Below are 16625 nucleotides of genomic sequence, written 5' to 3' on the forward strand. Positions count from 1 at the left end.
AGGATGACATTAGTTGTATCTTCTGGTTCTCTCTCCTGGAGACACCGCCAATCCTGTGTTCTGTTCTTCCTTCTTCTCTTTTAACTTTGTTTTCTACTTGTGTGGTCTGCAACTTCATTATTCCTGCTTCTTCTTAAACCTTTCCTCATATATTTACCCACTGAAATATATGAGGACAAGGAAATCTACAGGTGCATCAGATGCTATACGGGCAACAACTGTTTCCCTGCACACAGGGCATGGAAATACTACCAGCTAGAGGATTTCATCCACTTGCTAGTGACAGGCATGAAAGGAATCTGGTTTTATTGTCCCCAGGCAATGGAGAGGGGAGGAGTTGCTCTCCCTAGCTGCTGGGCTTCCTACCGTGAATACATTTTGTTTGGGTGCTTTTTCTCGCTGTAAAAATCCTTACTATGGATGCTCTTTCAGGGTAAATAACTTGAGGCTTACAAGGTTTAATGAGGTCTTGAGGCTTCCCATCGTGACTGAAAGTTGTGGGAAAACTTGAGGAGACTGCCAATGTTCCTGTTTCAGGAACAGTTTGTATACAGGCCGAGGAAGGCTGCTATAGAACACTTTCTAATCTGTTACAGAAACAGTTGTTACAAAGCTCTGACCGTGTGCCTGACCTTTGTCTTTACACCCGTGGCTATGCTACCTGGTGATTCCCCTGATTACACTGAACAATGACCTACTGTTTACAATTTTCTATGCATCTGCTTTGCAACTTCATCATGATACTTTGATTTGAAATTACGGTTATGATTTGTGATTGTAATTTGGTTCAGCAAGTTAGCTATGAGTAGTTTACCATAGCTTACTAGTCCTGAAAGTGCTGGTTAGTGTTTAGGGGACTATGGCTTGATAAAGATGTTTATCTGAGTCTTTATTCAGTTTTTAATACATTGTACTTAATAAATCAGTTTAATAGCTTTACTCCAATAGGAATTTATCCCAGTTTATGAAATTTGCCTAAATGCCAGCTTTAAGCAGGGCACTTGAAAGAGTCACTACCAGATTAGCGTATTATTTTTAACTATTTTTTTATCATCTGCTAATCTAAAGAATCACGGTCTCTTTAAACATAACTGAGATGTACATGTCTATAACTCTTAACTGGTTTATATTTTGGCGATACAGTGGACCTAGTAATAAAAGTGTGAAGAAGGCTGAAGTACTCTGTGCCATTTTTACCTTGTTTTTCATGGGGAAGATAAAAATCCACAGGACCAGACAGTGGCTGATGTGGTGTGTTCGGAACATTATGGTGATGGGGGGGAAGCTCTGTGGAAAGTCCAGCATCTGAAACAGCACATAGGCTGGGGGACAGTGGGCTTGACAGCAGCTTTGCAGGAAAGGAGCTGGGCATCCTGGTCAGTCAGAAGCTGTGTCCTGTGGCCAAGCATCACGTGCTGGGCTCTATCAGCAAGGCTGTAGCCCGCAAGTCAAGGAGAGGAAGGATTACGAGGCTGTACTGGAGATCTAAGATAGTTTAGTTTGAATGAAAAAAAATGAACACTTCTATTTTATGTTTTACTGCTCATTGTGTCTGGTGAAGCATGCCTTGCTGCTCTGGATGTTTGGGTACATCTTCAAACAGATGGCGGCTTAGGGGCGTGTGTAGTGGTTTATCTGCCTTAGGTGGTGAACAGAACAGCCAGCATTATTTAGAGGGAATACAAGAGACTCTATAGCTTGGGATACTAAGTGGCACCTATCTGGGTTATGGAAAGCAACTGAAGAAGAGGGGCTTTGTGACTCCAAAGATGTGAGTGGAAATAACTTCCTAATGCACTGCAAATGACAGTGGTGCTGTGTTTTGCGCTGCAACTCTTACCTTATGAAAAAGCAGGAGGGAGGGGAAGGATCCTTTCTTGCGTGGCAGAGAATGTGTCTCAAGTCTTTTCAGGAAGGTATTTTGCCATATACCTCCATCTGTGTATTTGTCTTTGATGGGTAATTTGAAATAAAGCAAAATAAATGCAAGTATGCTCTTTTATATATATGTATGTATGTATGTGTACATACACACATGCCCCTACATATGTGCAATAACACAAACCCATTCTTTTATTGTATGTTTGTGGGAAGGAAACTGGGGTTCTGGCACTTGTGGAAGTGATAGACAAAGACTTAATACCCCTGGGATTAAGCAGGAAGAGCTCTACTCAGTTTGATGCTTCCATTTTCCAGTTCCCTTTTCTGCAAAAACAGTTCATTCTGGAGAGTTATAAATAATTAGAATGTGGGAATTCTTTTGTAATGATTCACTGCGTGCTTTTTGGCCATTTGTCAATGGTACAGTGTTTATTTGCTACTGTAGTTTGTCATCATTGATGCAAAAAAAAATTATTGATTGTTTACAGACAGTAAGTGAGTTTTGGTTTTTGCAGGGGATGTATTCAGTGTTCGCCAATGATAGAGAAGGGTTGTTCTTTGTAGATTGAATTCTTCAGCTGTTAAAATGAGCTTGTGGTATTTTCTGAAAATGAAGTTTTTAATGAAGGCGTTGCGGTACCATAATAAAAAACTAGAAGGAAAGAGGTAGTTTTTCTTTTTGCTCTCTCTTCCAAGGCTTAATACTAGATCTTACTAGTACTGATATTCTACTAGATAGAAAATAAGAATTCTCTTTCTCTTAGATAAAAGTTTTGAAATGTGAATATCTGTATGCTTCTAGAAAGTATTTTGCTCTTAATGTTTTCAATGCTTTCATGTTTTTCTGCATGGAAAATGTAAAATACCTTAGGTTACTTATATGTGCTAATACTTTTGTATGTTGTTATGTCCTATGCATTCCACTTGAAAATTCAGCTTAAGTATGTATTTATAGTCTTGTTGATTTTTACTTTTTTTATAAGTAGTTTGGCAGAGCATTAAACTGACTGCAAAGTTTCAAGGAACAATTTTGTGCCGTGGTAGGGGAGCTTCTATATTTATTCAAAAGTGCAGCTGTTTGCATCATTGACACAATCAAGTGACATGTAAATACTGTGATTTTGTCCCTCAACTGGGAGCAATAGGAAATGAAAGAAATGAGATTTTTATGTTGCTTGTCGGCATTTTTACTCCTAGATTTTTCAGCTCTGAAACTATTGGTGGATTGCTTTATTAACCATTAAAATTTAGTTCATAGATTACACTGATGATCAAATATGATTTACTGCCATAGAAAAAAACCCAACAACTTGGAGGAACTCTGATCAAACTAGTGTTTTTGAGATCGCTCCTAAATCTGTGTGCCTTCTAGCCAGGGGGGTGAGAGGAATGCACTGTGTGTGGTACCTGCAGGGCTGTGGCTGTAGCATCTTTCAGGACTAGTTTGGGCATAGTTTTGCATTTCTAGTCCACTGTGGTGGAGCTGCCGAAGGGAGCTTTTTGTAGGTAGTGAGGGAAGAACACTTTGTAAAGAATGCTTTACCTTGACTGGTATTCAAGTTCTTTAATATATATAAAGCAAAGAACTTCCCATCTCTCCCCACCTTTCCCAGTGTGTCTTTTGTTTTATTTAATTATAAAAATTGGGTGGTAAAATAGTTAAATAGGTATTTTTCTTTGGTTTTGGAGATTATTTTTTGTTGTTGTTTACATTTTTTTGTATTGCATCTGAAGACTTCATGTTTGTTTTTCAGTATATAGTTCTGACTATTTCACTGTAAATTAAGTGATTTTTGGAATCGTAGCTCTTTAGTAGGGTCACTGTATTCTTTAATTTTTTTCAACTATTTTATGGCTCTGTATCATGATCATCCAGACAGAACAATTGATCCAGCATTACATAACAATTAACACTACGTTTACAGGTGTGTTTTGCAACTGCTAGTTTCAGTGTAGCTTGTAGTGTATTGCAATAGATTAAATGCTTAATTGTTGCTCTTTATTTATTCTTGCTCAGTAAATAACGGCTCTTAATAAAATAGTTCTGAATGAAGATAGTGGAATGGGATGCAAGAAATGAGTTGGCATAAAATGGCATGTCTTAGTAAGTGATATTACTGCTTTTATGATACGGATTTTGTGAAAAAGCACAATGCATCTCTCACTTTTCCGAAGTCTGAGGCTTGGTGTGCCCAGCTAGCCCTGTAAGCTGTTTTACAGTTTGTAATACTTAGCTATTCATTATTCTGTTCTTGCTGTCTTCCCTTCCCCCATTTTTCCATGTACATTATCATGTTCGATTTCTCTGGCTGCTGAGTTTATTTGCAGTAGGAATATAGGCAGAAGTTGTCAAAATTAATAAAAAAAATTCTTGAAGAAATTGCATGTAGTTTTTATACAGATGAGAGATGACATTAATTTATGTTGAACGCCATGTAGTATAGTAAAAAACCCAGTGTTTTTAGATAAAGGATATTTTTGATGCAGAAAGTACTTGTTTAAGTGTTGTGGGAGTCACCACTGGGATACCCAGGGCAATATAAGATCAAAAAGTCAAGTTTATTTTTGGTGCAAGCAGGATCTCTGTGGTTGCCTCTTTATATCAAATCTGAGTTTGGCTCAAAGGAGTGACATTAAACCTCGAACAATAGCTTTCAGTGGAACTGAAGATTATTAAATTGAGGTTCCACGACTTCCATGGAAATCTGCAGCTCATGCTTGTGCCTCCTTTGGAAAAAGGGCCGATGAGACTGTGTTGTGGTGTCTGGCAGCAGCTGTGCAGTGGGTCAGTGTGACTCTGCTAGTTTGTTAGTTGTCTGATTGGAGTACCATGGGGACACAGGGGAAACTGTGGTTACCGCAGTGGGGAAGTGGAAGTGGAGTTGTAATGAACCTTACTTAGATTCAGGATGACCTTTATTTTCCCTCTGTCATAATTCGGAATTGTTTCCCTCTTCTGAAGTGCTGTAAAATAGGTTTACATATCTGTGAGCAAATGCAAATGTTGCTGGATTGCTCAAGCTAGAAGAATATGTATGTATCCATAGAAAGACAGGAAAATAAGTGTTTTTGAAAAATTTCCTTGGTGACTCCTGCCTGCGTTTGCTGTGTTTATACTTCTCTACATCAGAAATTCTGCTGTAGTTTGAGCTGTGTTAAGTTCAGAACATAAATCCCCGCAAGGTAATACATAAGGAGTGTTTATTTAACACAACCATTTCACCTGTTCATTTATCACAGTGCTTCAAGCAGTAACTTCCCATGACTCAAACTGTTACTGCAGTGAAGTAGCGTAACTCCTACAGCTCTGCTTGAATCCAGAGTAAGATACCAGTTAAGAAAACATCAGTCATTCTTGATGTATTTTCTCAGCCTGATGGTTACATGGTTGTTTATGAGAGAGTAGTAGTAACTGGGATGGATCTTGTGTATGTCTTACATAAACTTGCCATTGGTACAATTGAAATATAACTTAAATTCTAGCATTTTTATTTATTAAATGCCGAATATACCCCAAAAGTGTACTCAAAGCAAGCATGAGCTCAGTTGGCTACTTGGAAAGCAAAATAAAGTGTTTTAGTTAAGGGTTCCTTTTCCTGCCCTGGCCTGTCTGGTGTGCCCTGTCACTGGGGTGCAGGCAGACAGCCCCCCAGCACAGCTGCTTGCATCCCCCCTGGCCCAGCCGGAGAACTGACAATGCACCGACAAGTTCAGTATAAGCAAACTCGGATTCAAAGATCATACATTATAAAACATTCAAGTGGTTGGCAAGCTCAGAATGTTGCTAACAAAAACAGTGGTTTTGTTTTGGTGTTTAAATCTTGTGCTAATCCTCCTAACTGTTTATTACTACAACTTGAGTTTGTATGATGTTTTTCTCTCTGAAGTTATGATTCAAACACATTTGTTGTTCTCTCCCAATCATAAAGAAAATTTTGGCTTTGTGACAGATACAAGTAACATGGAGAGATTTTTGTCAATATGCTTCGAAGATACTAAATGTTGCTATGAAGATAGTGTTGCTTGTGTTTCATGTTGGGTAGTGGCCAGAATCTGACTCATGACAAATCATGGTGATCGAAACTACCTTTGGTTGTTCTGTAAGCACATCTAGTGCTGCTGTAGTTCGTCAGCAGGCTCTTCTGTTGGAAGAAGCTGGTCAGTTGTGGCTTTCTATTTCAATACAAACTAACTCTTAAAAAGAAACAGGAGAAAAAGAGAGAAAAAAATTTAGGTCCACAGATGAACTTCACAAAAATTGTCAGATCTGCTGAGTCAGCACATCTGGCCGCAGTCATACTGCGGTGCCACCGAGTTTTACCTGTGGGTTTTTTTTTTCCCTTGCCCTGGGTTTCAGACGTGAGGCAAGGCTCCCCAGCAGCCTGCTTGTTGTGGCGCCGTGCCACACTCCCCTCGTGGGACCTGTGGCCAGCCCATGGGACAGCCCTTCGCTCTGCAGCTTGGAGCTGGCTGGGGTCAGTGGGGCTGGTGCTCAAGGGCTTGTGGATACTGGGGAGGGAGAAGGGGGGTCAGTTCTCACAAAATCAACAACAAAATGACTGGATTACATGGGGCTGTCAGCTTTTGTGCAGAATAAATAAAAACAGCCTTTATTGAGTAAAAGGCAACACCGTGGATTCTGAAGTGCCATAGCACAGGGGGTCACAGGACTAAGTCAGTGCCTGCTTGTCAAGTCTCAGTCTCTAAATCCCTTCTGTTCCCATCTGGGATCCAGCTCATGGGACTTGGCAGCAGTGGAGAAATGAGAGAGCGTAAGAAGTGGCCTGTACTTGCTGTGCTTCTTTCTTTCCTAGCTTTCTTTAGTTCCAAATAGCATTGATAGTGCTAGTAAAGATTATTTCCCGCCCCACCCCCCCACCCCCCCCCCCAAACCACATCTTTTGCCTTGCATGTTCTAATTTCCTTTTTCATCGCCCCATCTAAGCGGCTTTTGCTTGCATGTGGCTCTGCCTGCCATCAAAGGCACTGATATTAGAGAAGTGATGCTTTGAAAACATTTACCACTCAGGCCTAGAAACCAGAAACTGAAAGGTTTGAAACTAACTTGTATATCTTAATTAGGCAATTTCTAATTAGCTTTTGTTTGGTTAGCCTCTTTAGATGTGTGTGTGAGGTGGTATGAACTACCAGAGTAACAGTATAAATTAAGGAATGACATTAACCTTGAAAATGGTTTCTAACTCTGATTTCACCTGATGCAGGATGCTATATATTCCAACACAACTATCTATTTAAAAAAGCTGTGTTGACATGACCCTGTTGTAACAGAACAGGATTTTTGAAAAGTGTGTAGTTGTCTGTAGAAGGCTCCAGAGCCTATTTTTGACTAAATGTAGTTGCATTTGCAAATGGGGATGAACTTGTCTATCAAACATATAATAGCTGCTGCAGCTCCACATTTGTTACTTCAAAATTATTCTAAGAAGAGTGATTTTGACAAAATTACCTCTGTATGTAGAGGTTTTGTTAGTTGGTTGGTACCTATATGTGTAGGGAAATGCCACTTTGAAAATTGTCTTTTGCAAAATGTGTAAGAAATCAAAGTTGTGAAGTTGTAATATTACCACAGGGTACTGTATTTTTTGAGTGACTGTTTGAAGAATGTTATTTAGTCTGTATGTGAAGATGAACATATTCCCTGATGAGAGGAGAGGTGAGATTGTATACTGTAACTTACTTGAAGAATGACATATATAGTTACTATGTTTCTTTTGTATAACGTGTATGAAGTTACTTTAGACCTCCTGAGACCTAATATTTATTATTTTGATTAAATTGACAGGTGTGAGAGCAAAATGGCAGGAAACAGCCTTGTTTTACCCATTGTCCTGTGGGGCCGTAGGGCCCCCACGCACTGCATATCCACCCTGCTGCTCATGGAGGATGCCTCAATGATCGTCACGGGATGCCACGATGGGCAAATATGTCTCTGGGACCTTTCTTTGGATTTAGAGGTGAGACTAAAGTCCATATAATCTTAAATTGCTTTGTGTTTGAAGCGTGTATCATTGTTGCCAGTGTGATTCTTGTTCTTCCATATGATAATAGCCATTCTGGTCTTCAGTTCTTTCTACGCCCTCTTTGCTTGTCCTTTCTTCCTCCCTCTCGTGAGGCCTGGGTTGACACTACATGCTTCCTGTAGCGAGTACTTCAGATTAGGAGAGGTTTATGCTCTTGAACTTTTTTGCTGTTCCTGCAGTAAATTTTTAAAGTAATTACTTCCTCTTTTCTGGAGCTACTCTAAACTAGTTGTTACTTCCAAGTTTAGCTGCTTAATACTGTTTTTTGAAAACAGATTCCAGTCATCAGAGGACTTCCTAAGGTTATTTTATTCAACTTTTTTTTTTCCTGTGAAAACTGAAAGAGAAGAAAGGCTAGTAGCAGAGATAAAGGTTGATGATTAATTGTTCTATGCCAGTAGTGGCCCTGGGTTGAAATCTGCAAGCTTCTGTTTTGAATATGAACTCACACTTTGCCTTGATATTAAGAATTTTAAAATCTTGGAATGGAATAGCAAAACAATCCTTTATTATAAAAAAAAAAAAATTTAAAAAAAGGGCAGCATGCTTCAGGAAAAGTTTATACTGAATACCTAAAAATCTCAGTGTCTGTGAGTTGCCCCCATAAATTATGTTTATATCTGGTATACTTAAAAAGAAAGAACAAGAGAAAGCAACTAGTTCTTTCTAGAAAGGACAAATAAAGGGCAAGGGTTTTTTATCTTCAATCTATGCATGGACTTGATATCAAGTTATTTATGAATATATAGGATTGTGAACTGTACTTGATTGGGAGAGGAACTGTTGTCGCAGTACAAAGCAATTATTTTTTTTTCATTCAAATTGGTCTGAATTCAGATTATGATTTAAAATATCGATAGCATGAGTTTGATGCAAAATGCTCCCTCCCTCCAGTTTGCTTTGTTAGGTAGAAACTTCTTTTTTCCTCACGTATTGTAGCAGCATTCTGTGTGAACTCTTTCAAGACTGTATATCTGCTGCTATCCTAATTAAATGTGTGTGCATATATATTTTAACACATGTATTTATATAATATATAAAATGGAAATCTAGAGTATGTGTATTCTGGTTAATTAATAGTGCCTATATTGTTTTTACTTCACATTTTATTTCCCTGATTCTAGATTAATCCCAGAGCTCTGTTGTTTGGTCATACAGCCTCAATTACTTGTTTATCAAAGGCCTCTGCTTCCAGAGAAAAGCAATACATAGTGAGTGCATCAGAAAGCGGGTGAGTTTCCTGAGGATTTATTAATATGCAGATCTGTTAAAGAATGGAAATTGAGGGTAGAGGAGAGATCAGGTTGTTTACATACATGGTAGTTTTTGACTTAATAAAACATCTGTAGATATTGCAAATGGTGGGATGTCTCCACTGTAGATGGTGAGTGTGGTGTGAATTTTGGTTTTGTGGCCTGAAAGGAGCATAGGGAAGTGCCAGAGATCCTGGAGGGCGGCTTCTGATACCTCGTGTACCCTGGGAGTCAGCAGCAGGATGCCACGCGGGTGTATGTAAAGCAATATGTGGAACACTGGATGCAATTTAAGTTTGGATGGGCAGTGAAATGCATGACATTGTTTCCTTCAGTCAAGGCACTTCTGCCACTTCTGTCATCTTTTTGCTTGTATGAGTTTGTCAGGTCAGTTGACAGTAGATCCATATTTTGCTCCTTTTTCTCTGCTTATCCAAGATCTGTTTCTTGAGTGAAAACAAGCTTGAGTTGTAGTGTAGCTCCTTGGCAGAAAATGATTACTAATACATACCTTAAAACTTGGAAATCTGTTACACAATTTATCTATATTTCTGTTGCAGTGTTTCATGTTTATCCTTAAGAAAAAATATGCCAGCAAATACATTTTATTTCTTGAGTGGTTTTATTTACTAATCAGAGCAACTGTTTAGGGGGAAAGAGAAGGATTTCTCATGCAATTGACATCATCGGTGAATGCAGTCAGGTAATTTAAAGAAAAAAAGAGCACCATCATCTGCAAGTTTTAAATAAAATATACTTTATACACTCATATTTTGGGCTAATTTATTGAAAAGATACACAGTTTGATAAACTACAGGTCAAAGCTTTGGGGCCAACTAGGTTTGTCACTCATAACTCACATGTGTTATTTCCTACCTCACCTCTTCTTCCCGTCCTCTGCCTCAGGCTGAGTGCAGGATTTTTGGTAACCAACTGTCCTCCACTGGGCAAGCACTTCCAGCTGGCTAAATGACTTTTTCTGCTGTGGTTTCATGCTGTAGCTTTTGCTCTCTGAATTCAGTTCCCCTCTACGCTGCAGAGAGCTTTTCCCCCATGCCCCTCTGGAGCTGGGGGCCAGGTTGGTGCAGCCAGGTGGGCAGCACAGCATAGCTCAGGCAGGACAGGGAAGAGGATCCGGCTTAAAGAGCTTGCAGAGACAGGGAGCCCCTGTCAAGACAGCTTCCAGTGCTTTCTCAGAAGGCCTTCAAGGCCAGACAGTGACTTAGCAGAATTGGCCATGAGCCCAGGCCAGCCCCTGCGAGTGGGGAGGATGCATTCCCCGTATCCTGTATCCACACTCCTACTCTGGTTGGCAATATGTAAGAGTCCTCATTACCAGCAGTCTAGGAAACGGGCCATATACTTCTTGTTCTGATAGTGTCGTTCTGGAAGGCAGGAGCTTCCCCCCACCCCAGAATATGAATCTAGTTTTGGTTCAGGGAGTGGGACTAACTACTGTTGTTATCAAAAGCCTGGGATAGCTTCTGAGTTTCTGAGCAGAGGTACAAGCATTTCAGTAACAAATGTATAGTCTTCCTCCATGGCCTTGCATTCAACAAGGTGGGTTGCCCTTCACTTCGGTCCTATGGCAGGCATCTCATAATACTGCTGATTTTGAGCATCTTTTTCTTGAGTCTTAACAGCACAGGGAGTGCTACATATTGTGGTGCAGTGTAGGTTTAAAATGGATTATCTCTTCTTGTGGAGACAGTTACTTTTATTCCATACTTAACAGTATTTTGGGAAGAAGTTGTGATTACACATCATAATATTCCTTCTTAAACTAGTGAAGGTTTAGATTTAATCTGGTATGCGTGACTTGTTTTTAAAACATGCCTTTCCACTTTGCCTTTTCAAAGTTTGCTTTGCAGATATAGCATTTTTAGTTCAGTTGTCTTTCATTAGCTGAAATACCTTTGCAAATACTTTCAAGTTAAATATTTCTTCCCAAAGCGTCAGTCTGTTTTTGAGAGTTGATTTTTCATTCATGTACAGAACTTACTGTTTGAATGACAAACTTCTCCGTTATGCAAAACAAGTTTATAAAAGGAAAAAGAAGTTTGTGAGTCTGGGTTTTTTTGTTTGATTTGTTTTTAAAAGGCTGTTTACCAGAAGATGGCCCTCCAGGCTGAGGCCTATTTGGTGAGATGGGGTTGAGGAAGAAATGCCTTAACCTCTGCCTGTATAAATGTAGCTGGCCAGGTATAGGTCTGTGATGTATCCCAATAAAATAAAGAAGGTTTTTGTCTGGAAAAAGCAGGAAACAATATGACTGCATAACCTTTTTAAACATGGGAGTCAAGACTAGAATGTGTCAAAACTTTATATTTTTTCCTTGCGCTGATTTCAATACTAAGTAATCTTTTGCTTTTGGATTTAGAACCAAAATATGTTTTCATTGTGAAATTATGTATCATCTGATAAAAGGTGAGAAAGCAGCTGACAGGTTCTGTTATGATTAAATTTTCATATAAAATTATAAAGCAAGTTATTTCTATTATTTTAAATACTGTAATTGGGGTAAATGCCTGCTAATTTGAATGAATTTATACAGGTAACTGTAATCTTGACTTATAAGACAAGTCAGAGAGTACCTACTGGTACTGTTTATGGTTTGTTGTTCAGTGCTGAACAGTACCAGGTGATGCTTCTACTTCTTAACAGCCTGGGCCCTCAGAAAGACCTGCAGCATTCGCTGCTGTCTGACACAGTTCTGTAATACTGTTTCTTTCCTCACAAATGGGGGGAAGGCAAGCTAATCTTTGGGTGACTTAACGGGTGCAGTAGAAGGGTATTAATGGCTTGAAACATTTGTGAGAGAAGTGAGAAATTCTCAGTTACTTACTTGTGTTTATTTTATTGATTGTGGTGAACCTTGGCATTTCAATTGTTTTCCTTTATCTTTGAAGGGAAGAAGAGGTTGTGTAGACTCAGATAGAAGGACTGGAAATTCAAATTGATTTTGAGTTTCCCTTATCTAAATACAATTCATATAGTCACTAACAAAAGGTTCAAATAGTTGAGTTTCTCCCAATGTAAATGTTCTGTGTGGTTTTAATCTGCCTTTTGTATTTTAGGGAGATGTGTCTGTGGGACGTGAATGACGGGAGATGCATAGAGTTTACTAAACTAGCCTGTACGCATACTGGCATACAGGTTAGTACTTGGAGGTCCTATTCTATATTGCGAAGTGTGGATAACTATAGATTAATTATCAAAACAAGGCTATTTTGTTTCTTTTTAAGCTTAATAATGACATCATACGCATACTGAAGTGTCTCATAAATAGTTTATGCTGTGTCATGAAATGCCCTAGGGCTGGAAAATCTGTGCTGCGCTTCAGCATTTGAAAAAATGTATCATATTTAATGAGAGAGGCTGGAAAGTAAGGAGGAAAAGGAGAATGTTTTCAGAGGAGTACTGCCAGGAGAGATGGGAGCATGAGGATGGTCTTGGCAGGGAAGGCTGAGCCAGGCTCCTGTCAGCTATAGGAGCTAAGTGTATGGGGTAAGGATTGCCTTGGGAAGGTAACTCTGCAAACAGCTCCCCTCATCAGTGCAGAGTAGCGATGTTTAAACATATAGCTATGCTTTAGAATATATTTATAAAATTACGGGATTTATTAGAAATGAAATGGTATGTCTCACAGAGTATAATTTCTGTATTTTGTTAATATCCATTTAGTTCTATCAGTTTACAGTTGGGACTCAGCGTGAAGGGAGGCTATTATGCCATGGACATTATCCAGAAATTCTTGTTGTGGATGCTACCAGCCTTGAAGTTCTTTATTCTTTATTATCAAAGATATCTCCTGACTGGATCAGCTCCATGACTATCATTCGATCCAATAGAACACAAGGTAATTATTTTTTTTGCTTTTATTACAGCTTTGCCTGCCTGTAAGAGAAGCACTTTTTTTCAAATTTTTCAAGAACCTGGGAAGGAACTAGTATGTTACTACTTGTGATCTTGGGCAACACGCAGCAAGCTTTCCAAACCTTTCCAGAAAGCAAAGTATATGTAGTTGTTTCTAGTCCCAGGAAAAGAGGATAGTTCAGTACGCAGTATTGTCTCTGGGACAGTATCAAATGGGAGTTTTGGCTCTGGCTAAAATGTAACTGCTTTCTCATCAACCAAACCTAAAATCTAGCCAAATCACTCTGTGTGTGCGCTTGGCAGGATCCAGGCTCGCCTAGTGAATAGATTCGGTTCTGTCATCTGCAGTGTGTGCATGCGCTGAAACCTGAAGGACAAAGAACCTTCCTACAGGAAGAGTGGTTTGTTGTTTTTTTTCCACGGTGTATGAAAGTGTTCCACTAGGGTGATAACTTATTTTCTTTTCAAGAACTGAGGAGTTCTGCAGAGTACTTTGACAGCGAGAGCCAGAAAACTGGCATAACGCTGAAGGAAGATGTGTAGTATACATCGAGAGTATTTGGCAAGCTATACATTATAATTTTTGACAAGATATATACGTATTATGAGTATTTCTTGTGATTAGTAGCTTTATAAAAAACACTGTCATAACACTTTCAAAGGTATTATTGTAGGAAATGTGTTTAAGGAATGTGCTGATTAAAGTATGCAATAGGGTTTAAAAATCTGAAGACTGTAGAGGGAGGAACTTCTGTAAAGTGATGACAGGCAGTATAGTGGAGAGGTATGCGAAGTAGGCTTGTGTTCGGTGGTGAATTAGTTGACATGGTTTGCGGTGATACCTGTCCACACTCTGTTTTGCTCTGCTACTTTGTGTTAGTTTGCTAGGCTTTAAATTCTGGCGGCTGAGGCAGAGGGGTGTCACATTCAGGTTTTACTGTTGTGGAGACTATAATTCCTAAGAGGTTTAGGGAATGCTAAGGAAGAAGATCCTAATAAAAGGAGGGGCTTCTATCTCTAGTTAGGCTCACAGCAGTTGTAAACTGGGCGTTCCCAGCATCCTGGAGTGGGAAAGCTGCATTGCTCTCCCCACATCATCTAAGTTGCTGAAACAACTGGAAGTGAAATCTGGTATTGTTTCCTGATACTACTTTTATTTTTATTTTTTGTTTTGTAATCACTTTTAACATTGTAATCAAGACGTTACTCCCTGGATTTTGGTCTCACACCAGACTGGTCTGGTAGGAACAGGAATGTCTAGAAAGTTCAGCTAGCACTTGATACACTTCGATTTTTTGTGAAGGTAATAACTCTCATGGAGTAATTTTGCAAAGATGCCCTTTGGGAGCCCACAGCCAAGAGATGTGTGGGCAGCTGTACAACTAGAGTGTGCTTCCCTTTAAACTTCAGCATCCTTACAGGCTGGTGTGGGCAAACAGCTAGGCATAAGCAACAAATCTCTCTTTTTGAGAGAGTAACACCTTGCCTTTGGGGGAGAGTGATGGGACAACCTGCAACGTCTGATAGCAGTACTAGAAGCAACTGTGACTTCCCTTCCTCCCCATTTAATTTGAGCCCTGAGTATTAATTGAGAGATGTAAACACAACCATGGAATCTGTGTATACGTATGCACATGTGCTTCTGGAATACGGCTTTGCAGATAAATGTTTGATTCTGAAGCAAACACTTCAGGAATGTTTTGGTAAACTTATAATGTTGAGGTACTCTCAGTATATTTTTGTACTCAGATATGCACAAATGCGCCACAAAATGAAGATGTCCTTGTACTCATCAGCCTAATGTTTGTTTTTCCCCAGAGGATACTGTTGTAGCAGTTTCAGTGACAGGCATCCTGAAAGTATGGATAATAACCTCTGAAGTTAGTCGGATGCAGGTAAACAAAGGCTTCTGAATTAATGATATTTCCTGTTGAGATGAAGGAGGAACTTCTAGTAATTCTGTTCCCTGTTCTTTCAGCTACTTACCTAATGGTATTATGGTTTTCTTCCTCTTTGCCATTTGAAAATCAACTTCAATCCTGCTTTACTGATTCTTCAGGTTATCAGCAGAACTCCTAATCTTTCTCATGTTTGACTCAGAATTAATTTCAAAATTAAGAGTAGAATAATCTCAGAATTCTACAGATCCTTTTTTTAATTTGTACCATGTAATGATTTGTATTAATATACAAATGTTCTTGTTAATACACAAATGTTTTTCTTTTAATTTTTCCCTCCTTTTTAAAAGTCCTATTCTTTCATGAATTCATCTTGTACTACCTTCCGCAGGAGTTTTGAGTTCCAAAGAGCATTTAGTAACAGAGATTGCTGCACTAATGTGTAACTTTCCAAACTGATACGGATGCTGTACTGCATGCATAACTTTATTCAGTACAGGCAGAACTTACCTATGCAAGAGTTTGCAGTATAAGTACTTGCTAGTTGAAAGAGATGCTGCTGCTAAATACATGTTGACTGTGTATAGTACAGATAGAAGAAATAAGTCAGAGTGAAAGTTTGCCCTGTACTGCATAGGGGAAGTGTGTGCCTTTTAATGTGGTGGTGGCATTATAGAAATTACTTTATCACAGTACTTAATTTTTTTTAAGATTAAGTTCTCCAACTGCATTTCTTATGCTCTTAAAATATCTGTGCTTTTAACAATTTTCATTATAGTTTATTATATCATACTATATTGTTATTAAATTTAGTATTTATTGTTAAAATTTATTATTCAATCTGGCGTTTTCTTTGAGAAAGATAAGTGAGATGGAAAGATGCCTGAAGGGTCTGCTGAGCCAGGAATAGTTTTTTTACAAATATTCATTATTAGGGATTGCTATAGCTCCCTGTTATTTGGCAGTTCTTGCCTTCCTGTATACTAAGGAATAAAAGTCTTAAAGGAGATTTGCTACATGTCTCGTAGCAAATTAGGTATTCACAGAAACCTCTTGTAAAAGATACACCTTACTATAGATGTTCAGCAACTATGGAAAATAACCTTGTGTTATGTAAATGAACTATTTTTTGATGAACTTGTTTATTTCCAGGATATTTATAATGCAAAAGCAATATGATTTGCATTAGCTTGGAAGACCTTGCTTTTGACCCCATTAGGGGACAGAGGTGGTATTCTTGTTTCTTTGTTTCATAGTTTCAAACTTGACAAAATTGTTTGCTCTCAAAGAATTTTCTGGAAACCCTTGTCATATAGCTAACATCACATTTAACAGTTACACTTTAAAAAAAAAAAAAAAAAGCACCAGTGAAGAGTATTGGCTATTATAAAAGTAAGAAATGCAAAGGCCTAACTAAACAGGAGCTTATCACAGTCTAGTCTATTTTGGGGTACGGGGAACCTTGGAAGAATGAACTGTGGGCTGAATCTGCTTAGTTTGAGCTGATGTCTGGATGCAGGGTAATTCACTGATAGTGATGATACTAAATAGGCACCACTAATCTGTCCAGCTGGTGAATTTGTAGACTTAAGTGACGAAAGAGGATACCACATGCTCTTGCAGATCTTCTTACGAGGAATAATAGAATAAGATCTGCTACAAGTGTTTGGTTTTTC

General features: G+C 38.8%; 1 protein-coding gene across 4 annotated transcripts in view; it reads left to right on the forward strand.

Annotated features, from left to right (window-relative positions):
- The window catches only part of WDR7 (WD repeat domain 7), a 143212-nt gene that overhangs the window by 6960 nt on the left and 119627 nt on the right, over positions 1-16625 (forward strand). For all 4 annotated transcript variants that reach the window (XM_056325607.1, XM_056325606.1, XM_056325604.1 and 1 more), the window contains exons 2-6: positions 7685-7856; positions 9047-9153; positions 12253-12331; positions 12860-13034; positions 14870-14946. In XM_056325607.1, coding sequence (XP_056181582.1) covers positions 7698-7856; positions 9047-9153; positions 12253-12331; positions 12860-13034; positions 14870-14946 — 597 coding nt within the window. In that variant the 5' untranslated portion in view covers positions 7685-7697. The remainder of the gene's footprint in view (positions 1-7684; positions 7857-9046; positions 9154-12252; positions 12332-12859; positions 13035-14869; positions 14947-16625) is intronic.

This window comes from Falco biarmicus, chromosome Z (genome assembly GCF_023638135.1).
Source record: "Falco biarmicus isolate bFalBia1 chromosome Z, bFalBia1.pri, whole genome shotgun sequence".
NCBI classification, from domain to species: domain Eukaryota; kingdom Metazoa; phylum Chordata; class Aves; order Falconiformes; family Falconidae; genus Falco; species Falco biarmicus.